This window comes from Pelmatolapia mariae, linkage group LG22 (genome assembly GCF_036321145.2).
Source record: "Pelmatolapia mariae isolate MD_Pm_ZW linkage group LG22, Pm_UMD_F_2, whole genome shotgun sequence".
NCBI classification, from domain to species: domain Eukaryota; kingdom Metazoa; phylum Chordata; class Actinopteri; order Cichliformes; family Cichlidae; genus Pelmatolapia; species Pelmatolapia mariae.
Genome location: NC_086245.2, coordinates 11,705,601 through 11,728,025, shown reverse-complemented (window position 1 = coordinate 11,728,025; position 22,425 = coordinate 11,705,601). Strand labels below are relative to the sequence as shown.

Here is a 22,425-nt window from a genome sequence, read left to right as displayed (position 1 = left end):
TTGTGCTCCTTCCTGTTTGTTGTTTGCTAATGTTAGCCACGGTATCCAGGCAACAGCCAATGGCGAAAAAGCTGGTCAGAGGCAGTCAGAGCCTTCAGATGCGGATTTCAATTAGCTGACCGGAGAGCGGTAAAAGCACAAAAGCAAACAAACTTGGATTAATACGCGTGCAGAAGCATTTTAATCGTACAATATAACCCCATAAGGCCATCAGTAGATTATATCCTTGTGCTAATGGTGTTCATGGTGTTTTACACATCACTTTTTCTCCCCGATGATGCTGTTAGGATTTATGTTCCTACAGTTAAAGCTTCAGTGTTCATCCGAGGTCAGTTCAGGGGTTTAGAGCTTCGTGAACGTTATTTGGCCCCCAAAACAAACCGCATTACCCCCATTAAATCCCCCAGTCCCAGTTTATTGGAATTAAAAAAAGGGTCAAAACATATTTAAAATGAACATACAAGTTGCTGTTGTGTTTAGATATACTGCAGGGGTCTAAAGAGTCAGTACATTTTTGGACATCTTTCAAAAGTCAAGCATTAATGTGTGTACTATAGTATATAGTGCAAAAAGTAAAAAAGAGAGAGAGGAGGATATGTGGAGTGTTTTGTAATCATTCTGGAATATCCATTTTCTATTTAATTTCTTTTTTCTGGCTAAGAGTTTGTGTTTTTACCCAGTATCTGCTTTCCTGAGCACTCGAATCTCATAAGCTCGAATCACTCTTTGGAGTGTCCAAGAAGTCCAACCCCAGTCTTGCTTTTTGTTGGGTCATCCACTGATGTATGTATCACAGCTACTTGAATTTAAGATTAAAATCATTCCTAATGTTGTGTTTATGCTTGATTTACAGAATTTAGCATTAAGTAAATTTTGCTTATGCATATTCTGATTGCACGTGTTTTGCCATTTCACCTCATATATTATAGTATCAAGTTAAATAAGGGTTTACTGAGAAATACCATTGTACTGAGAGGGGGTAAAAACCCAAAAAACAATTTTTGTATATGAATAAAAAAGGTCATTTCAGGTCTGAGAAAGTGTTTAATGCCTCTCAGCAAAGCACGAACAGCAGCGGTTATTACTTGTGGTTATTTCTTTATGATATGACATACCTGGCAAGCATTTTCTCATATCTTTAGCTGATAATTCCAATCACTTTGTTAGAAAGGTTCATGAAAAGTTGTCTACTTCTCGTGTATGCTATCAAAATTCATCAGTAGTCCATCTGATAAATGAGGCTCCAGGTGGGGCAAAGCATACCGACATGGCTACAGTCATTCCTATGACCCCTCTTTGCATACAAAAGGCAGTTTGAACTAAGACCAATGATATAATGAGAACTTTAGCGAGAAACTTTAACATTCATATCTGGAGACAGGGCTGAGAACACGTGATGTTACAAAACCAGACCTAGCTGCAGCTATCTAAGGGTGAGTGATCACAAAAGAATCAGTAGTTAGTCAGAGCAGATTAGGTTAGATTACTGCAGATGCAGTAATCTGCATCTTCTATTGTGCAAATCCACTGCAAGAAAAGATAGTCAAAGCTTCTAGCTCACATGCCTTTGATAACTGGTCCAACTTCTTGAGACAAAGAATTTCTCTTTTGTCACGTGAGAAACCAAACTGTGACGTCTGAAACTTGCCAAATGACTTGCATAAAATGAGAAGCTTTTTAAGGTAAATAATCAGATTTTTCTTTTTTAGTGATGTAAATAAATTTGGAAATATATTGATATCATGGCTAGAAGCAATTTATTCACCAAAAAATATGGAAAAGTTTCACAATGTAAGTTACCCTTTATTAGTCCCACATTCACATCCTTCTTTATGTTATAGTGTACCAATGATGCATAAAACAAACCAGTGAGGCAAATAACACCAAAACAGTGACATGGAAAGAGTCCAGTATCATTTATATTGTTGACTCCTGAAAACTGGCCATTGGCTCACAATTAAATTCGAAAGCGTCAGATGCTGTAGATGTGACTGGTCGTAATTAGCACTACTTATAAATCCAACAAGACTCTTGGGATTTAAGCTTTTGACTTGTGGCAATACACCAGATCTGTATCACTTTATTCTAAAACCACTTGATTGGTTGTCATAACATTAAAGGCCCCTAAAATCTATATATGGTTTTATTTTTAGTATGTCCTAAAAGAACACAATTAATAAAAAAATACAACAAAAACAGCTATCCAACTCGTAAAAAACCCTCACACATTTTGTAAATGTTTTATAAGTTATTTATTAACTTATTTAAAGTGTATAATAACTGAGGTATTATAAACATTTTGTTCCATTTAAAAGTATTATTTTTAAAAACTTTCAGGAACTGAAAAAAACTCATTTAGCCCTTTACTTTTCTCCCTAGGATTTCCTTCACCAGGATCGGCTTTCTTAAGCTCTTCAAACTGGGATCCTAGTCTTTAGCTGCCCTTCGGAGTGATGAGGTGCGCATTTTGAGTAAATTTATCCAGCCCCCACTGTCGCTGTAGGTCTGTCATGGCATCCAGTGACTGCAGCAACTCTATGTCACAGCTGGTTCCTGAAATTTAAAAAAAAAAAAAAAAATCAGGAAATTTCTGGAAAAAAGAATTTAACAAATTCTGCACATATCCATCTTGTATTTTGGTTAATTTCTAGGCAGTGGTTTTATGATTGTGTGCAAAAATGCTCAGCCATAATTATTTTCATAGTACTCACCAAACAGACTGTGTAACTGCTCATCAGGTACAAAAAAAGGAGGACCTAACAGATGAACAGAATCAAAAATAACTTTAAACCTCCCTAATGGAACTTTCACACCAAATGCAAAGCAAAGCATAAGGTTTCACCTCACATTACTTGTTTAAACAGAAATATTTGCCGCCAATGGGAAGACTGCAGATAGTTGGAATCAAGCTACAGTAACACATTTCCATAAAATGCCAGCAGGTCCTTCAATATTCACTCATTTTTCTCCAAGCCTGCTCCGTTATTCCTTCTTTAAGGTGCAGACATAAGGTTATAATGTACCTTCATATAAATCAGGATTGTACAGAAGAGTCTCCAGGAGGTATCTGCAGTCTTTGGCCATCAGAGAAATAATGAGAGCTGCATACCTACAAAATAAAAGAATAACATGGCATGGAATATCCATGTATGGATACAATATATAACACATTATCAAACAATGAATACCCATTCATAATATTTACATTTTAGAAATTGAAGTTCTTTTATTTTGAAATAAATATCATTACCAGAGTTTAAAATGAGGCCTTAATCTCATCTTACTTCTCTCTGTCTGCTGGGTTGATGGCCACGAGAGAGCCCCTGTCCCAAATTGCTCCAAACTGGCCCTCAATTGAACTGTGAAGTTGGAAAGGAAGTCATTTTAAAAGACGTTATTTGAAACTTTAAAAAGCATAAAACCATGTGTGTGGTTTGCTCACCAGGCGAAGGTGTACAGGTCACACTGATACAGGGAGATGTTTTTTCTCTGAGTTCTAAAAAGAAAAAGAGAGCATGGATGAACAACTGTGGCCACGTCTGGTCTCATTTTTTTTGCTTGTTTGTTTGTTTTTACATTTTTTTAATTTAGTCTGACTTCAAAACTTTTCAATCAATTAACTTTATTATTCATAAAGAACGTGAACTGTCTATTATGCGGTTCCTTCAGAACAACATCCATGCCATAAGTTGCCATTTGAAGGTTTTAAATGGGCAGAATAACATTAGTCATACAGCTCTGTTTATTAGTAGAATAGTGAAGCATGATTAAAGTATGATTTAGTAATCACTGAGTTGTGTTTATAAATATTCACAAAGTCTCACTGAGATCAAAATGGTTTAAGCAAGTGAGAGCGTGCATGTGAGAGCTGCTCACATGCACTCAATATCATTAATTCACTAAAAAACAACCACCCATCACCAAAGCCTTCTTCACTTCAACAATCAAAAATATCGTTAGAGTTATGAGTAACTAAATAAAGCTTTGAAACTTCAGTCTAATGAGTGTTTCAAACCTCAAGCTGTGTTGCAGCTCATTCTAGCAGGAAGGAGCAAAGTCACAGCTGATCTGATGTGATGAATGTTATTTATTCCTTTAAATAAGGATGTTAACTATCTAAGAAACTTGGCTGTATGTGAAGGCATATCAAATTTTTCAATTACTTAGCAAAATGAAAACCACTTCACTCCTGATTGCATGCTGCTTGCACATCATTTCCTATGCAAGCAGCTTATATCTAAGGTAGACTCAGGTATCGCCATAAAAAACTAGCATGCAGTGGTTTAATTGCAGTATCTAAATACACTGAATTGCTGAGAAGCAATAACACTGACTACCTTGGCTTTACATCATTTAGTGGTCGTGTTTGCACACATGAAGTTCACCAACCTTGTAAACCTTTGCTCCAGGTATAGCAGGCACAGGCTCCTCAGTGTACGTCATGTTGTTCTCCTCAAAAAACTGACGAATAGCCTTTTCAGAAATCTCCACTCCAACCACTGAATGGCCCATGTCTGCTAGCCTGAGAATCACGAAAAAAGAGAATTTGAGAATGTTACTATGTTTATCAGCACTGTTTCTGTTTAGCAAAGATGACACGTGACACTAAAAGTGACAGATTTAATTTGATTTACTAAGATTTTTTTCATACCACTTCATATCTACTGCTTTCCCACACAGAGGGAAGAAGAAGCGAACTCCTTTTCGTCCATTGAGAACTTTGTCGATATTGTTCTTTAGTATCCTGTGGAAAACAAAACACCCCATCTAATAACAGCAAAACACACATTCCTCTGTATTTCACTAAGTATATCTACATCTTTTAAAGCTCTTAACTTTATGAAAGCACTAACTTTAAAAAGGGCCATCTCTTATTAAGGTGGTGATGTCTGAGGGGTATTCTACGAACAAAGTTCACCAGAGCCAGGGTTTCTTTGTCTTAGCTGGTTCAATAAAACCTGGAACCTCAGCTGGAGGTAACAGATATCTTGAAAATGGTTATCAAGGCCATCTGTTAAGCCAGCTTTCTGCTTCAGGAGTGCACTAATATGAAAAAGGGCATTTCACAGTTCATGCGACTCTTGTCCTGCAAAAATGTATCCTTATAAGTGTTTCCTAGACCTGAGACGTAACATATAAAATGTATTCCTCCATTGGAGAATCTAGATTAAAACATGCTGTAAATTAAAAAAAAAATCAATGAAATCACATTATTTTAAACTGAAACTCAGAACACAACCTGCTCCCGAACAGGTTATGTGTTTAGGATAAGTTACTATGGTGATTTAGCCAGGTAAAACTTTAAGCTCAACACGCCCTTAACCTTGCTTTATACTACATACCTTTGGACTAATTTAGTCTTGCTGATAATTCTTTAGTACCTGGTAAATAAGCAACTTGTTTGGACTAGTTTTCTGAAAGTATTTCGGGACACAGTTTCTTCTTTCTTGCGCCACTGAGGTAGATAAAAGTGGGGTCTTTACTTATGCACTTGGGGCTGATGGAAGCCAATGTCGTTCCGTTGCCAGTATTCTTCCCATTCACCGAGGGCCATGATCCAATCTGCCTGCTGGCCAAGCATGCTGATTCTGTTTGCCTTAGCCCGACCACAAGGGGATAAAGAAGGGCACTTAGACAAAGAGAAAAAGAATTGTTAGTGAAAAGCATTCATGTAGCTGGAGACGGGATGAGAATGGATGATCCGCACAGGATTACTACATATACACATGTGCCTTTAGAGAGTATTTACAATGCATGCAAGGTTAAAAAGCCCGACCAAAGAGTATTTGATCCTACTGGTAAGTAATCAGCTAAAGCCAGAGCAGTCACAGTTAGCCATAAAGCTGTTTGTAGTGTCCACAGTTTTGTGCCAAAAAGTGGTCATCTGCCAAAAAGTAAGCAAATAAATAACAAATGATTGCACTATCAAAACTGTAAATGAGTTCTTAGTCCTAAATCAGTCAAACATGTCTCTCATGAATGATGAATAAATATAATAAATAATAATAAAATAAATATCAAGGCAGTTTTTGGTAAAATAAATTTTTAAATATCCTTCATTTATTAAAAAAATAAAATAAAAAATGCCACTAATAGTAAAACTGTCTTTTTCAAGAGACATCTGACCAAGAGGGCAAATATAAGATGATTCTCTCAAAAGGCTTTGACTGATTATAATGTACAACAGAGTCGGTACAAAAATGGAGTCATGATGATACTTGGAAAAAAAGTGATGTATTCTGTATATATATCCCTTTCTTATAGATACACATATTGTTGACAACAGCCTTTTTACTATCATAAGCAAAGAATATCAGACATAGAAACATTGGAAATCACTTTTCGGGACCTTCTAGCTCTCATGGTTTTATCATAACTGCTCCAGTTTGCTGTCAAGCTATAAAATAAACTATGACGTTTAAAGAACGTATTACACTTATCTTTCTAAAAACTCAGTTTGTAAAAACTCAGTTTTACTGCTTTAAACGGTTATTTTGATTTACATCGTTAAAATATTACCAAACATAACACTTTCATTTACGAAAAAAATCCACCTTTCTGTAAACCAAAAGCGTACCTTTCCTGAATGAACACTGCTAATATTTATTTAGCAAAGCACCGGTAGACCCTACACACGGTTCCATCAATAAACGCAGCGTGGCTCACCTGAACTCTTAACCCTGAGGCGACTTTTGTTTAACAACCAGCAGACTTTCTCTCAGAGTAAAAGTACGAGGAAGAATGGATTGCTTGAGAGTACATTTAAAAAAAAATAAAAAAATACTAGAGCCCTAAACAAATTTTACTTCTGGTTTGGGAGGAGCCTGGCGTTGCATTCAAGTTACATCAGAAAAATGGGACATCTCAGCATTCTATGTAAATAGAGCCATTCAACTGCTCTGTATGTAACACCCCAAGTTTTAAAATCACTGCACAAATTAACCCAACAAATTTAAATAAAAAGCCAGTGTCTCGAATATAGTTTTTAATGTAATGTGTATGTGTTAGTCCCCGTATGGAAATTACTCCTCTGCATTTAACCCATTCACCCAGTAAAGCAGTGGGCAGCCACCAATGCAGCGCCCGGGGAGCAGTGTGTAGGGAAGGTACCTTGCTCAGGGGTCCCTCAGGGTAGCCGTTCAGTGGAGTCGAACCCCGACCTTCCGATCATGGGGCAACCACTCTACCTACTGAGTTATCCCTGCCCCTCAATGTAAGTTAAAAGAAGAAGAAAAAACCTTTTTAAGGTGAACAGCTACATTTGACATCATGGAAATATGCTTCTATTATAACAATAAGCAATTATTTGCCAAGAAATGTAAAAGTTTCACAAAATCAGATTTTAGTTCATTTTATGTTGCACTAACGTTTTTTTAAAACAACCCAGATAGCAGAACATTAGTTGAAACTATGTTAAAATGATGTCTTTATTGTCAATCTAAATATCACTGAATGAGCCTTGAATACTGATGGTGAGTTTTAATTACTTTTGGACCCTTGGTTAGTACTGAAACAAATGGAAAACACAACTAAAGATCAACAGGATTGCAGTCTTATTTCACTGAATCAGTGCTGAAGTCTAACATTGATACATAAGGTATCAATGTCATAAAAAGTGTACACACAACTGTTGAAATGCCAGGGTTTTGTAATGTTAAGCAATGAGCACACAATAAATTCTTTAAAAACAAAAAAAAAGTACACCTTTAAACAAATTCAGAGCATTCAGACTTGTTCGGTAGAAGTCTATCTGCGTGGCATATTGTGACTCTGCAATATTTGCCCGCTCTTCCTTGCAAATGTGTTCCAATTTTGTCAGATTGTGAGGTCTGGGCTCTGCCTGAGAAACTGCAAAAGTTTAATTTCCTTCCAGTGAAGCAATTCTTTTGTTGATTTGGATGCATGCTTGGAGTTAATGTTGTGAAATTCCTCTTCATCTTCAACCTTATAGCAGGCACCTTTGGGGCCAAAAGTGACTGGGATTTGGAACTGTTCATTACTCACTTTACCTTGACTAAAGCCTCACTTCCAGCTAAAGAAAGGCAACCCCTAAGCATTATACTGAAAACCACCATGCTTCACCGTGGGTATGGTGTTTGTTTGGGTTTTTTTTGGTGATGTAAAGTGTTACTTTTGTGCCAAATCTGCCTTTTGGAATCATGTCCAGAAAGTTTAACCTCGGTTTCATCAGACCATAACACATTTTCCTGCATACTTTTGGGAAACTGTGTTTTATTGTTTTGTTATGTTTTTTTCTTTGTCAGAAAAGCCTTTCCATTTTGCAAGTCCTGATGTGGAGATTTTAAAGAATATAGGAGATTCTTGCCACGTGTAGTACTCAATCACTACAGAAATTCCTGCAGCTCCTTTAGTGTTGCTGTAGGTCTGTTGGCAGCCTCGCTGTGTTCATCTTGTCTTTTCATCAGTTTTGGGGGATGTCCAGTTTGTTGTGATGTCATTATGGTCTCATGTTTTCTCGACTTTTTGATGACTGCATTCACCGTGTTCTGTGGTACGTGTATATCTAATACTGTGGAAATATTTTTGTACCCTTCTTCTGACTGATGCCTTTTAGCAATGAGATCTCTTTGATGCTTTGTAAGCTCTCAATGAACCACGGCTTTAGCAGACAACTGAGTAAATGTCGGGAAACTCTCAGTAGTACAGCTTTATTTAGAGTTAATCAGAATGTTTTTCACTGATGGCAGGTGTGTACCCTGGAAGACCAAATGCTGTGCATCATTAAATTTCTGGTCTAAGGATGTGCACACTTATGCAATCAGCTCTTTGTATGCTCTTAATACTTTTCACCTAACAGATTTGTTTGTTTTCAGTTGAATTGTACAGGTTATAGGTCCCATTATAGGTGGGAAAAGTTTTGAAATGATTTATTGTGGCCTCGTTGTTTAATAACATCATAAAAACCTGACATTTTAACAGAGGTCCGGACACTTGTCTAATACCCATTGCGACGGTTACTGCATATTGTGTGTAAAATTGAAAAAAATATAATTGGTTAAAATGCATTTTGCACATTTTAAATATTAGAACGTGTTAGGAGACCTGGGTCGTCGACCCAGAGTTTAGTGTTAACATTATTATTGAACTTTGATTTTGATATTATTTATCTTTTCTAGTCTTTTGGTTTCTTTGTTAGAGTTCTGTCTTATGGTTTATTTCTCTGTGTTCTATAGTTGTTCTGCCTCCCCTGTCTGCTGTATCCCTTTGTCAAGTCCACGTCTCTATGTTATGTTTCCTGTTTTACTTTGAAGTCCGTGTCTCAGGTTATTGTATCGGGTTTTGCTTCCCTTGTCTCGTTAGCCCTGATTTGCCCCAGCCGTGTTTCCCTCCTGTTTCCCATTCCCTGATTGCTCCCTCTGTGTATTTAAGCCCTGTGTTTTCCTTTGTCTGTGTTGTGATTATCATTATCCCATGCTGTGTGTTCTGCCTGTCGGCCTGTTTAGTTTTTTTGGTTATGTTTGCAATAAATCTAAGTTTGAGTTCACGTTTGCCTCCATGAGTCTGTACTTTGGGTCCTGCTATCCTGCCTGCACACAGCCTACACATGACAGAAAGTAAGTGAATACAGGAGATCTCTGGCGTGCAGTGCTAATGTCATCTGCCAAAGAGTCATTCCCTGGTCAACCATAAGCCATGATTTAAGTATAAATCATTGACTTTTAAATGAATGACGACAGATGGGATGTACCACTGTGAGAGGGGTGCAGCGATTAGCGGAATTTAGGTGAGAAATACATTTTTCTGAGGGACACTTCTTTGGGTGATTGGTGGCGAGGTTAAAGTAAATTTCTAGTTGAAGTATTCTTGCCATGTCACACACATTAGACACATATTTAAATTACTCTTGTTTTCTAATAGGCCGACAGATAAAATTAAGTCTTCACTTATGCACTTGAGACCGACAGAAGCTATTTGTTTGACTGTTTGTCAGTGTTCCTTGTACTCTCTCTGGGCCATGACCCGATCCACCTGTGGTACCAGAAAGCTGGTTTTCTTGCCTGCCTTTAACTAGTAGGGGATAACAGAGAGCAACAACAGAGAAAGAAAACACTGGAGTGAATACACTAAATATCTGCGTGGAGAGAGGAGTGGAAACCCATGATGTTGCACAACTTGACCCGACTTGAGGGACAGGCAATCGCAGAAGAATCAGCTAGAAGAGAGAAGGTTAAAAGTTGCATGGAGATAAATAATCTGTGCTCTCTACTGAGTAATATAGGAAAGTAATCTTGTATCAGTGGTTCAGGCTGCTGCTGGTGGTGTACTGGTGTGGGGGACGACAAAGATTCTGATACTCTGGGCCTCTTAGCATCAACCGAGCAGTGTTTAAATGCCATAGCTACCTGCGTCTTGTTGATGACCATGTCAAAGCCATAATAACTACCATGTACCAATCTTCTGATGGCTGCTTCCAGGTGGACACCTTAATGCCACAGATTTCCAATCATCTCAAATTATTTTCATGAGCATGGCAGTGAGATTCTGTGAGATGACAGTGGCTGACAAATCTGCAGGAACTGTGTGACGCTGTCATGTCAATATGGGCCAAAGTCTTTAAGGAATGTTTCCAGCATTTTATTGAATCTATGCTATGAACAATTGAGGCACTCCTGAATGCAAAAAGGGGGTCCAACCTGGTACTGCTAATGTGCAAGGTGAGTGTATTTATGCGTATACACATTAACTACAAGTAAACAGCACAATAACTAACGACACCAACAATCATAAACCAGTGCAGGAAAGCGGGGAAGAGGGTGGTTGCCTCTAAGCAGGCTTGTGCTGCTGTATTTCTGTGCTTACACTCAAGTGTATAGCATCTGTAAAGGTGTACGTGCAAATACATGACCAGTATATGAGGTTATACAATCTTATTAATCTTATCTTGTTCATCTTACTAATTCTATCTTTAATAATACATAAGCTTCTATGAATTCTCGAGTTCTGTTTGAAATGTGTTAGAGAATTGCATGCTTAAGGCTTAATGCTTAAAGCCACAACTGAATAAAAGGTTTACGCCGCAGGGGTGACTCCCACAGTTTAGCCTTTTGACATATTCTAAAATCAGTGGATTGTTTATCATAGAATTAATATTTTCTGAATTCTGTTTTTTTTTTTTTTTTTTTTTAGTGCAAAAGTCATAAATAAAATTAAACAGCTACAAAACTCATTAAAAACACCAGACATCTTGTCTTATGATCGTGTTTTTTATTATCATGTTATTTGATCCATAACAACAACAAATAAAAAGGAGAATTATAAATTCTCTTGAATTTCAGGCACTTTCACTTTCACCTTTATTTTTCCTTCCCAGGATTTTCTTCTTTCTCCAAACTCGGAGCCTTTAGTTGCTCTTTGGCGTGATGAGGTGCACATTTTCAATAAATTTATCCAGTCCCCAATTTCGTTGTTTGTCCGTGAGGGCGTCCTCTGACTGCAGCAACTCTATATCACTGCTGCTCCCTGAATTTAAAGTAAAACAAAATAATACACAATTAAAAACGTTTCTAATTATCCTTCAAGATAATTTTGTAGAGTTATACACAAATCTATCAGTTATCACTTGTATTTTGGTTAATATATAAAATGCTCAGCCATAATTTTTTTTCATAGTACTCACCAAACAGACTGTGCACTTGCTCATCAGGCACGAAAAAGGGAGGCCCTAAGAGACGAACAGATTTTAATATATGGTATTTTATGTTTATTGTCTCTCTCTCTCTCTCACTCACACTCTCACACACACACACACACACAATATAGAAATGATATATAGAATACCTTGATATAAATCAGGATTGTACAGTAAAGTGTCGAGGAGGTATCTGCAGTCTTTGGCCATCAGAGAAATAATGAGAGCTGCATACCTACAAAATAAAAGAATAGCATTGGCATGGGACATCCGTGTATGGATACATTATATAATACAGTATCAAACTGTGTAAAACATAATGTTTTAGAGTTTATTTATTTTGAAATAAATGTCATTTCCAGGGTTTAAAATGAGGGTCTTGATCTCATCTTACTTTTCTCTGCCTCCTGGGTTGATGGCCACGAGAGAGCCCCTGTCCCAAATTGCTCCAAACTGACCCTCGATGGAACTGTGAAGTTAGAAAGGAACTCAATTTAACAGTAATTTTAATTATTTTATTTTAAAAAGCATAAAACGATATGTAGTTTACTCACTTGGAGAAGTTGTACAGGTCACACTGATACAGAGAGATGTTTTTCTCTGAGTTCTAAAAACAAAAGACAGCACGGATGAACAACTTGTGTCTGTTTTAAAGTAAGCATAACTTTCTTGTAGCTTGCAGCCATTCTGCCCAAAATCTCACAGAGATCAAATTGGTTTTCAGAAGAATGAACTGCTCACATGCACATAATAAACTCAGGCATCACCATAAAAAACTCAATTCAGCGTAAAGACACTGAATTGCTGAGAAGCAATAACACTGACTACCTTGGCTTTAGATCATTTAGTGGTCGTGTTTGCACACATGGAGTTCACCAACCTTATAAACCTTTGCTCCAGGTATAGCAGGCACAGGCTCCTCACTGTACGTCATGTTGTTCTCCTCAAAAAACTGACGAATGGCCTTTTCAGAAATCTCCACTCCAACCACTGAATGGCCCATGTCTGCTAGCCTGAGAATCACGAAAAAACAAAAGGGTTAGCAAAGACAACTGACACTAATATTGATCAACTTAATTTGATTTACTAAGATGTTTTCATACCACTTCATATCTACTGCTTTCCCACACAGAGGGAAGAAGAAGCGAACTCCCGTTCGTCCATTGAGAACTTTATCAATGTTTTTCTTCAGCATCCTGTTTAAAAAAAAAACAGTATTAACAGCAAAATACACATTCCTGCTGCAATCTCATGTTGAGGTAATGTCTGGTGATGTCTGGATCAGCCGTATTGATGGTACTTGTCTTAAAAATAGATAATTATTCTACGCTCACTTTCTAAAGCTTTTAACAGGACACAGCTTTAGGTGGTGATGCACCTTTGTAGTTGATGTAATCTTCACAAGCCTTACATGCATTTGGGCTACTTTTGCACCCTTACTCCACTGAACTACATAAAAAAGTGGGGTCATTACTTGTGCACTTCAGGCTGATGGAAGCCGATTTTGTTCTGTTGCCAGCGTTCCTCCCATTCACCGAGGGCCATGACCCGATCTGCCTGCTGTCCCAGCATGCTGGTTATGTTTGCCTGACGATCAGCGGTTAAATGAGAGCAGCTAGACAAAGAGAAAAAGAATTGTTTGTGAAAAAAACACTTCATGTGGCTGGAGACAGAAAGAGAATGCATGATCCGCACAGGATTATGGTCTTGCACATAAAGACCCCTACAGCAACCGCAAAATGTAAGCACGTGTGGTCCATGAGCTGTCACCTGCATGCAGGGTTACAAAACCCAACCGATGGGTCATTTGAATCTTCTGGTAGATAATCATCTGCATTAATCGTGGATCAGCACGAGCTTGTTGTCACGTTATAGACTAACTATAACCAAACAAATGGTTTGAATAACAGCGTCGTTAAAGCGTCATTCTTAAGCGCAATTAATAATTATGTAATAGTTTCATAACAATGTCAGATCCTCGCTTACCTTGCAATAGCACGGCATAAAAACAACCACAGTACTCGTAAAAAGACATTAGAACCGTACATGTTTTCCCGTAAACTCAAAGCGTGTCTCTCCTGAATGAAGACCGCTATTTGTTCAGCAACACAGCTGACCGGGCAAGCGCTCCGATCAATAAACGCAGCGAGGCTCTCCTGAATTCTTACCCCGAGTTTTGCCTGCAAGGCGAGGCGTTTCGTTGAACTCTCGGTAGGCTGTCTGTCAGAGTAAAAGGTGCGAGTAGGAATGCTTTGCCTGGGAGAATGAAACGAGGTTTTGAAAATAAAGATCAAGCGGGTTTTATTTCTGGTTTGGGAGGAGCCTGATGATGCATTCATGTTACGTCAGAAAAATGTGAGATAGCAGCATTCTGAGTAACAGTATCTCGAATTCTTAAATCATTGCTCAAGATTAAGCAAAGGAATACAACAAAAGAAGACAATGTGAATGTTGTATGTGTTTGATTAGAACTCTTGGCTAATTTGATGGTACCTTTTATGCAGATGTCTCTGGGTACGCAGGTTTGTTTTTTTTCCATAAAGGCTCGTTTCGTAAAAATATTAGATTTTATTTTCAGACTACAGTAAACATTACTCTTTTTTTCATACGAGAATATACATTTTACCTCCTTGTATTCTGAAATTTTATTATTCTCGTTTTTAATTAAATAACCTTACGTTAAAATGCTATATAATCTCTATCTTGATTTGCAATATGCATACCAGAATTTGCTTTTTAAATTGCCCAGGTATTCCTTTGCGATATAAATAATGCACTATTTCCATCATGGACCCCTCTGTTTCTTTCTCTTTTCTGTAAACGCTTGCTGCAATCACGATTCAAACTGTGGCAGCTGTCACTAATCCTCAGAAAGCCTCTGGACTGTTGCACAGTGATTAGTCTCGCTTGCCCAGCCTGCCTCTCTCCACGCTTGGGTTGGTACGGCTCCAGTGATACGATGTTGTCAGCAAGACAATAAGAATTCATAAGGAAGGACGGAAGGACGGAAGTGAAAGGTGTTTTCCGGACGCACAGCGGCGCAAGTGTTTAAGAAATCCCGGTTTTACACTGAGGCGCTCTGGCATTGGTCTTTTTTCCGTAGTTTCTACTTCATTAAAAAAAAAAAAAAAAAAAAAAACCTTCCCTCGTGAAAAATAAAAATAACATGTTGTAGCTCGTCAAACGCGCAAAGATGTGGAAATTTAACCATTTAACGACATTACTTCACACAAACATAGGCTACTAGAACACAGCGGCAGTCCATAGGAGAATTCAGATATTATTGGTGTTTGCAAGAGGAAAAAACGGATATTATAAATCTGTAGAATCTGCCCGCTATATGGATATAAGTCTTTGTCTGTTGCCAAAATAAAAAAGAGGCATCTTGCTGCACTCTAATTTAATGTAGAGTAATAATGTGTTGTAGCCTATTCTCAACTTGGCCATCAACGAAAAGCTATTTTTAAACAGCTGATAGAACTGCTGAAGCGAGCTAATTCTTCTATACTGGTCTCCCTTATAAAGAGCTGTTACCTGCTTATGCTCTGTTTACACTGGCGTACTGGAAACAATGCTTTCCACCAAGGCGGCAAGATTGCTATCTTTAGCCAAAATAAACGTACTACATTCAACACTCAGAGTGAACCACGAGAAAATGTGACGTTCCTCTGTGTCGGTTCAATTCCTGTGCGTAATTCGGGGTTTCCGAAGCGCTCCAGCTGTGCAGGGTCGCGTCCAGATGTGTGTGTTTTTCTTTACGGGGCGACGAAGACGGCGAGGAGCTTCTGAACCAATCACCGCCGCCCGGGGGCGGGTCGAGCGTGAACTGTTGTGGATATGGAAAAATGGACAATTTATCACGCATATTCATCATTCATATCCCAACGGGGAAAGCTTTGGTTGCACGCTGATTTGATTGGCAAATGCCTGGCCGTGGTGTGAAACGGAAAATCACCAGTGGGGAGGAGAAGAGCGTGGTTCGCTACCCGGTAAGGGCGAGCTCTCTGTTGGGGAGAAGTCGGGGCGCAGTGGGGATTGTACTGGGTAATTGCTGCTATGTTTAGAGGCTGTGATTACTGAGAATGCATTTGAGCAGTAAGATTAAAGCAGGTGGTTCTGTTGAGATCTAAGAAATAATTTCTGTAGCAATATGTATTTCATATTTTTTCTTTCATCTTGCCCTCTGTCCTGAAGGCGTAAATCACCGCTGCAAGCTCACGCTCTTTAAAAATTCAAGCAAAACGCTTTCAGATTCGCTGTCCACCCGCTTATGATCGCGGCACTTGCACTGATAGCCGGGATAATAGCCTGTAAAGTGCGTTTATCTGCTCGAAAGCGGCAGCTGACTGCTATTAGCCACTGATGTATTGTTTGCATAGCGCTCAGCGCACCTTTGTTACTCGCTGCTCACTGACACGGGAATCTCAAGTGCTCGTAGCAGCCCTCACCATCATACAGAACAGTAAATCTCAAAGACTTGTTAGACCGACTCTTTATCAATTAATGCGATAAGGTCACTGACGCTTAAAGTCATTCTAAGAGCAACAGGGGCACTTCAGTCCACCCCTGGATTACACGAGACTACCAGGCTGCCTGTATTTGGCAGCATGTAAAACCAGGTTACAGTCGGAGCAGCAGTGAGTGATGGGGAGGCTGTCCATGGTGCTCTGACGGAGAGAGGTGCATGCTGGATAATAATAAAGGAGAACACGCTGTGAGGGATTTGGGAAATTCGGAGGACACGGGGGGGCGGCGGGACATTCCGCTTTGGCATTGTGAATATTATGTTTTTTATTTTTGGAAGCGCCTGGACTGTGCGTACAGTGTGCGCTATGCCAGAAGGTGGGAACTTAATCATATTGTAAGGCTCCGGATTTGCAAGGCTCCGGAGGAGAAGTTGGTGTCTTGAGCCTCCAGAGCTCGTGTCATCCGAAAAAAGGGGCTACGGCAGAGCCGCAAGAGCAGCACGATCAACAGTTCAAAGCGCAACTGTAGGTATGATTCTGGTTCTGGTTCGGGGGGCACAGAACACATATCTCAGTGATTTTCTGTGGCATGTTTTGACAGTGAGATTTGCACACCTTGCTGTGTCACACTATGACAGATGCCTTTATTGACTCCGGTGTAATTTGATACAATAGGATCGTATATAGCTGTGTTTTGTAATTCTATCTTCATCTCTGGGATATTGGGGGAAGTCAGCACAGGCTTCTCCCCCTGGACAAATGGGCTGCGGGTTGCTCTGCCACCATCCAAGAATATTAAGCTAAGTAATGTAGTTCAGCTGTCCTACTGTTTCCGCTTGCAAAATAGTTGGCAGTAATATCAAAACAAGAATCCTTTTACTCCAGTATGAAGTCTTTCCAGACATCTTTTCTAATTTGATGGAGATTGTGAACAGACCACAGGCACACTGATTATACAAGGCATGTGTGCACCAGTGGAGTGTGCATATCACGGACTGTATTATGACTTCTTCCTGAGAGGCTCATTCAGGGAGCCCAGCAAAATGATACTCAGTCCCGAAAATATAATGGTAATTCTAAATTAAGTGCTTTCCATCTCCTTGAGTGCTATTTTAAAAAACACCTGCTCATCTTCTGATGCAGTCTAAATGGCATTGTTTTGTTCTGATGCCCAGTTGTCTTAGCTAATGCCCATCTCGCATTAGCTAATAGCTCAGGAAAGACTGGAAAGATTGCCTGCTTTCACATCCCACTAAGTGCTTCACGTATTAATGAATCCCAAAGAAACAAACAAGGCTGGCAGAGTTCATTGCAGCATTTAATTACAAGTCTCTAGTTATTTTTTTCTTTCTTTATTTATTTTTGATGAAAAATGATGGTGACCTCGCTGATTCCAAACAAAACGCTGTCATTATCACTGAGGTTCCAACCCCACCCAAAAAAACAAAATGCTCTCAGGGGAGGCTGTATCTTGACAATAAGCTGTACACGAATTTCATTTGATTTATGAAATGACATTTTTTGTAATGGCAACCTCCTCATCTTAATGGGATTTCTCATTCATGATGGTTCTGTAATACCTTCCCTCGTCAATAAGACACTCACAAATCTTGTCATGTCAAGCTAGACGGAATGCATATTCCACGGACAGCAGGAATTTCCAATCACACGTTCCTTAAGTGGGCTGAGTTTGGAGTTTGCATTGCGCAACCTTTGGACTATCTGTTGTAGTATTCTATTGTTGGTTATTCTCCTTGTGTAAGAGTGTGTAATGTCTTAAAGAATGGTTTTTGTTACTCTTGTGAAAGCTGCAGTCAGTTGAACAAAAAGACTGTTTAAAAAAAGTATTTTCCCCACAAGATTGAGAAACTCTTCTTTGAATTCTTCTTCTAATCTCACATGTCAGAGACGCAGGGCTAATTGAACTCTGCCTGGAATGTTGTTCTTCTTTCTTATCCTAGGGTCAGATCGTATATCTAATCAGGTGTTGTCAAGGTCAGATTGTTTATAGTCCCATCTGATTAGAGTTCTGTGATGAGACTGCCTCTGGGCCGAAGCTGCAGAGATAAGATGCGCCGCAGGTAAGATGCACTGTTAGCAGGACGGGTTAATAAGGCAGATGGATTCGGCTGCATGCTGTTTCTGCTGTGTGCGTTGTCAGGTGCACAGCCAGCCACTGTGCTGTATCAGTGTCCTCCGAAGGCTCTTTTACTCTACATGCTTGGACTGGTGTGCTATTGTTAGTCTCCGCCTGTGTGATATCCGCACATATTCTGTCCCTGTGTTTTAGGACTGTAAACAGCATTGCCAAATTCAGAGAGTGAGCTTGAACTTCCTAATAAGTGTTCCTGCCCATCTTGTTCATTTTGTTAATTAGCCCTTGTGGCGTTGGAGTGCAGCATATTGTTGAGACATAATTAATCAACCGGGCTTGTAATTACGCCGGGTTTGGAATGTGAGCGTGGTTTGGAGGCTGGTTCCATTGCAGGGCGTTCAGCTTGAGGTAAACATCTTATTAACCGTGTCGGAGTACCTTGGCCAAGGCGGAGCAATGCGGTTTTATTAAGCTGGAGACGAATGTGCTGTTATCCATATTATGAAAATGGCCTCATAAAAGAACCGGTGCTTGATTAAGTTTATGGCCATTATGGTTCTGAGGTGGTCGAGCTAATGGAAAAAGACTTCAGTAGCTGTGTGGAGACAGCAAGAGAGATGATTTTTTTATAAAGTAAAAAGCCATTTGTTCAGCAAAGACTAAAGTGTGTGTGTGTGTGTATCTGCTTATATATGCATACAGTGTGTGGGAGTGTAAAGAGCACCTCAATTTCAAAGGGCAACTAGTACGTAAGGACAGAAAATGGAACATGGATCACATCCCAAGCCTTTAATGCAGGTCTGTCAAAGGAGGAAGCCCTTCACAGACTGAGTGATGTGACTACAGACAGGCAAACCCCTCATACTCAGTGACTCCTAATCAGGTTTTACGTTTTGAAAAAGCTATAGAAATGCTTTTATTTTCCAGGTATTCCGATTTATTATGCCACAGAAAAACACCAAGGACATAAAGTACAAAGAAACATACACAAAAGCCATTTTCACCAACGCTCCATAGCCCTTCTATACACATTTCCTGATAAAAGTGCAATTGAGAATGCAAATGTCCATCCACAACTTTTGAGGAGCGGGGATAAAGGCATTGTGTTTACTTTTATTGCACAAAAGGACGAGAGCACAATGGTAAACTGTGTCTAGAACAGATTCATCTGCATTATACTCCTGACTCAACTTCAGGTCTTTACAAATGAGCACAGACAGCATGCTACTACAAAGTTAGTGAGGTACCAGAGTCACGTTAAGACCAAGTAGATCCCAACCCAACAGCCAGAGCCGAAACTTGAACAGCTAACAAAAGCTGTAATGAGCAGTCAAGCTTGTAACATCGTAGCCTCCATCTCTACTTGAGGAACCTTAAACTGTGCTCCCCTGTTCTTTATAGAGAGTACCCTTCCCCACAAGCCACACTTGTTCACTCTCTTTCTAATTGTACTGTCAGGAACTTCTAACTGGGGCCTTTAGAGTGTGAGATGTAGCTCTGAGCATTCCACAGTCTGACCTTGAAGTGAATATCCTGGGATAACCTCTGCTGGGAAGATTGTGCCATTTTGTTAACACACATTTGAATGCTGTAGACCAGCAAAATGCCCAAACTACTGCTTATATAGATGTGCTCACACTGACTGATCATTTAATATAGGTAATGATCAGCATTACCAGGCTGCTACTCACCTTCTTCAATACTATGAAAGCAGTACTTGGGGTACTTAGTGTTAAGGGTGTACTTAGTTTTTCACAGGACTGTATAGAGTCCTTTAAAAAAACTCTTTTTTTATATGAAGTGAAAGCATCCTGACCAAAACAAACATTGTATAGATACACACTTACTCTACTGCTGCGTGTTACATTTAAAAACGGTCATCCTCAGAAAAAGCTCTAACCTGCTTCTGCTCACACTGTCAACTTAACTCAGCAGTTTCCAGCCTAGGGGGCTTTATAACCCTAAACAGTCTACATGCAAAGCACCCTAAGAAGCTAATATGACTCATTCCTTGAATTGGCCTCCGTAGTCTGTGAAATATGCAAGTATTAAGGGATCACAAGTAGAAACTGGTTTCATTTCAAGGATCACACACGAAAAACAGTCGGTAACCACTGTAATAACATAAACAACGCAGTGCAATGATCCTCTAGTCCTCGGTCACGCTGTCACATCTCTCGGGCCTGTAATAACAGGGTCCAGCGTTTAATTTTAGCTCGACTGAGCCTTTCACCTCACCACAAGATTTGTGTTTTCTTCAGAACACTTTATTTTGCTGAACTAATATATCGCCAGCAGCAGGCCAGCAACAACATGCACGCCAGATGTGCATTTAAGTATAGGTTTGACATATGCTTACATACAACCACAAAAACTCACTGAAATCACTTGTATTTGTGAAGGGCACTCCCCCCAGGATGCGTCTCAGGCTGTGGTGGGCTTTCATCATTCAGGTGGACTGTCTAACTGTATCATCTGGGAAGGGATGGAGATCTCATTTTACCCAGAATTTTGCCCATCTAGTGTCAATTTTCAAGCTGCACTATGTCTGCCCAAATCATTTCAGACATAATAATGCTGCTTTTGCTTCTTTGACAGTGGCAATGACTCTGCCATACAGAGAATGACTGTAATGGTAGTGGATTTCATTTCGAGCATTTACAATGTCAGTTGTGCTCAGCACTGGTGCTGTGGCCAGAAAACATCAAATTGAACAAATAAGGAAAAAGCCAATCTGTCACAGAATGACAAAAACCTCTTTTATAAAAATATCCCTTCTGGTGGGAGAGAAACGCAAATTGACAAATGCTGAATTTCTAGCAGAAGGCCATCATCGGCAACATCCATTTCAGAACAAGTCAGTTTTCATTTTCTATCAGAGCCTGTATAACCACAGTTGAATAAGCTGCTGTGCAAACACAATTCAAAGGAGACATGGGATGACAAATTTCAATTCCATTTCCTGAATGACTTAATCGTGTTGTTCTCTGAAAAACTGCAGCAGGTAGAGGCAGTTTAGGGATACCCATAAGGCCATCAGGGAGAGAGATTGAGGGCAGGAAGAATAGGGACTGGGTCCAGCCATCGCCCATTGAATATCGATCTCAGAGCTGAGCTCTCCATCTTGTTGTTTTCTCCTTCCTCTGTTATTGTCTAGTATTCATTTGCAGATTTCGACTAAATATTTCCTCGTCCTCCAAATATTATTGCATTTATCAGGCAGGTTTGCTTCCAAATTAAATTACCGTCAATAGATTGTTAAATCGTTTGAAGCTTTAATCCTTAGGAGTACTTCACCGTGGCTGCTATTTCTAATTCCATTAATTCCATTTAAAAACTGCCAAAAAACTGACACTTCTCTCATTTTGTACCGGCACTTTGATTACCTGAAATGGTCTTTTCTAACCTTTGTGATTATTATATTTTGTTTTTACGGTGCAAAAAGAAACAGCAGTAAACAGTGAAGCTGATATTAATGGGATGAAAATATATGGAGTAATCCTACATGGGAGTGTCATGGGTGCATTGTGCGGTAAATCTTTGGTGCTTATAAAGGAATGTTCAGGGCAGGGTTAGGAGTGGTGGACTCCCTCACTTACAATGTGATACATGCAATTATGTACAGGGTAATACAACTGAATGACTATTACTGGAAAATAATAAACTTTAACTGGTATTAAAATTGGAGTTTGGATTGTACAAACACAAGACACTTGATTAAATGCACCATTGCTATTACTGGCCCCTGATTCTCTGTAGCATAAATTCAACAAGGTTCCAGAAACCTTGACATGATCACATCACACAGTTGCAGATTTGTTAGCTGAACATTCATGATGCCACTGTCCTGATCCACCATATTCCAATGGTACTCTACTAGATTGCAGTCGGTGACTGTGGAGGCCATTTGAGTACAGTGAACTCTTCTTCAATGTTGAACCAGTTTGAGATAATTTGAGCTTTGTGACATTGGTGTGTTATCCTGCTGGAAACAGCCATCAGAGGATGGCCACACTAGCAGTTTGGCCAATCTTGTCTGGCATCAACAAGGGATTTTCACCATGAGAGCTGTTGCTCACTGGATATTTTCCCTGGATTTTTTGGACAAAACCGTAGAGATGGTTGTGTGGGAAAATCCCAGTAGATCAGCTGTTTCTGAAATACTCGCACCTACCCATCTGACTCCAAAAGCCATCCCATGTTCAAGGTCTCTA

General features: G+C 39.4%; 3 protein-coding genes across 6 annotated transcripts in view; 1 reads left to right on the top strand and 2 right to left on the bottom strand.

Moving 5' to 3' along the window:
* Positions 1-1,807: 1,807 nt before the first annotated feature.
* Positions 1,808-6,772, bottom strand: LOC135933717 (probable thiopurine S-methyltransferase). Its single transcript, XM_065471856.1, has 9 exons — positions 6,667-6,772; positions 5,484-5,629; positions 4,652-4,744; positions 4,375-4,522; positions 3,443-3,489; positions 3,285-3,359; positions 3,024-3,109; positions 2,712-2,756; positions 1,808-2,553 (listed from the first exon to the last, which is right to left on the bottom strand). The coding sequence occupies exons 2-9, from the start codon at positions 5,579-5,581 to the stop codon at positions 2,435-2,437; spliced, it is 711 nt and encodes a 236-aa protein (XP_065327928.1). The 5' UTR covers positions 5,582-5,629; positions 6,667-6,772; the 3' UTR covers positions 1,808-2,434.
* Positions 6,773-11,217: 4,445 nt separating this feature from the next.
* LOC135933715 (probable thiopurine S-methyltransferase) lies at positions 11,218-13,961 on the bottom strand. Of its 2 annotated transcripts, none has more exons than XM_065471854.1 (9): positions 13,819-13,961; positions 13,125-13,265; positions 12,754-12,846; positions 12,531-12,663; positions 12,205-12,257; positions 12,045-12,119; positions 11,800-11,885; positions 11,639-11,683; positions 11,218-11,481 (listed from the first exon to the last, which is right to left on the bottom strand). In XM_065471854.1, the coding sequence occupies exons 2-9, from the start codon at positions 13,220-13,222 to the stop codon at positions 11,363-11,365; spliced, it is 702 nt and encodes a 233-aa protein (XP_065327926.1). In that variant the 5' UTR covers positions 13,223-13,265; positions 13,819-13,961; the 3' UTR covers positions 11,218-11,362. The 2 variants fall into 2 exon arrangements, with proteins under 2 accessions (XP_065327926.1, XP_065327925.1); XM_065471853.1 differs by lacking the exon at positions 13,819-13,961 and adding an exon at positions 13,637-13,791.
* A 1,394-nt stretch (positions 13,962-15,355) lies between these two features.
* LOC135932857 (exostosin-1c) overlaps positions 15,356-22,425 on the top strand; it is an 88,253-nt gene continuing 81,183 nt past the window's right edge. The window contains exon 1 of one of the 3 annotated variants that reach the window (XM_065470564.1): positions 15,356-15,639. The gene's annotated coding sequence lies outside the window, so the exon portion shown is untranslated. Of the gene's footprint in view, positions 15,640-16,301; positions 16,646-22,425 lie in introns of those variants that run through there. The other 2 variants (XM_065470565.1, XM_065470566.1) reach the window with 2 other exon arrangements.

Coding starts and splice junctions, on each gene's coding strand:
- LOC135933717 (XM_065471856.1), bottom strand. CDS start 5,581: ATGCTTGGCCAGCAGGCAGATTGGATCATGGCCCTCGGTGAATGGGAA. Junction 4,745..5,483: donor CATCAGCCCCAAGTGCATAA/GTAAAGACCCCA, acceptor TGTTTTCCACAG/GATACTAAAGAACAATATCG. Junction 3,360..3,442: donor GACCTGTACACCTTCGCCTG/GTGAGCAAACCA, acceptor CCAACTTCACAG/TTCAATTGAGGGCCAGTTTG.
- LOC135933715 (XM_065471853.1), bottom strand. CDS start 13,698: ATGTACGGTTCTAATGTCTTTTTACGAGTACTGTGGTTGTTTTTATGC. Junction 12,258..12,530: donor CTGGAGCAAAGGTTTATAAG/GTTGGTGAACTC, acceptor TTTTGTTTTTAG/AACTCAGAGAAAAACATCTC. Junction 11,886..12,044: donor AACCCAGGAGGCAGAGAAAA/GTAAGATGAGAT, acceptor TTTATTTTGTAG/GTATGCAGCTCTCATTATTT.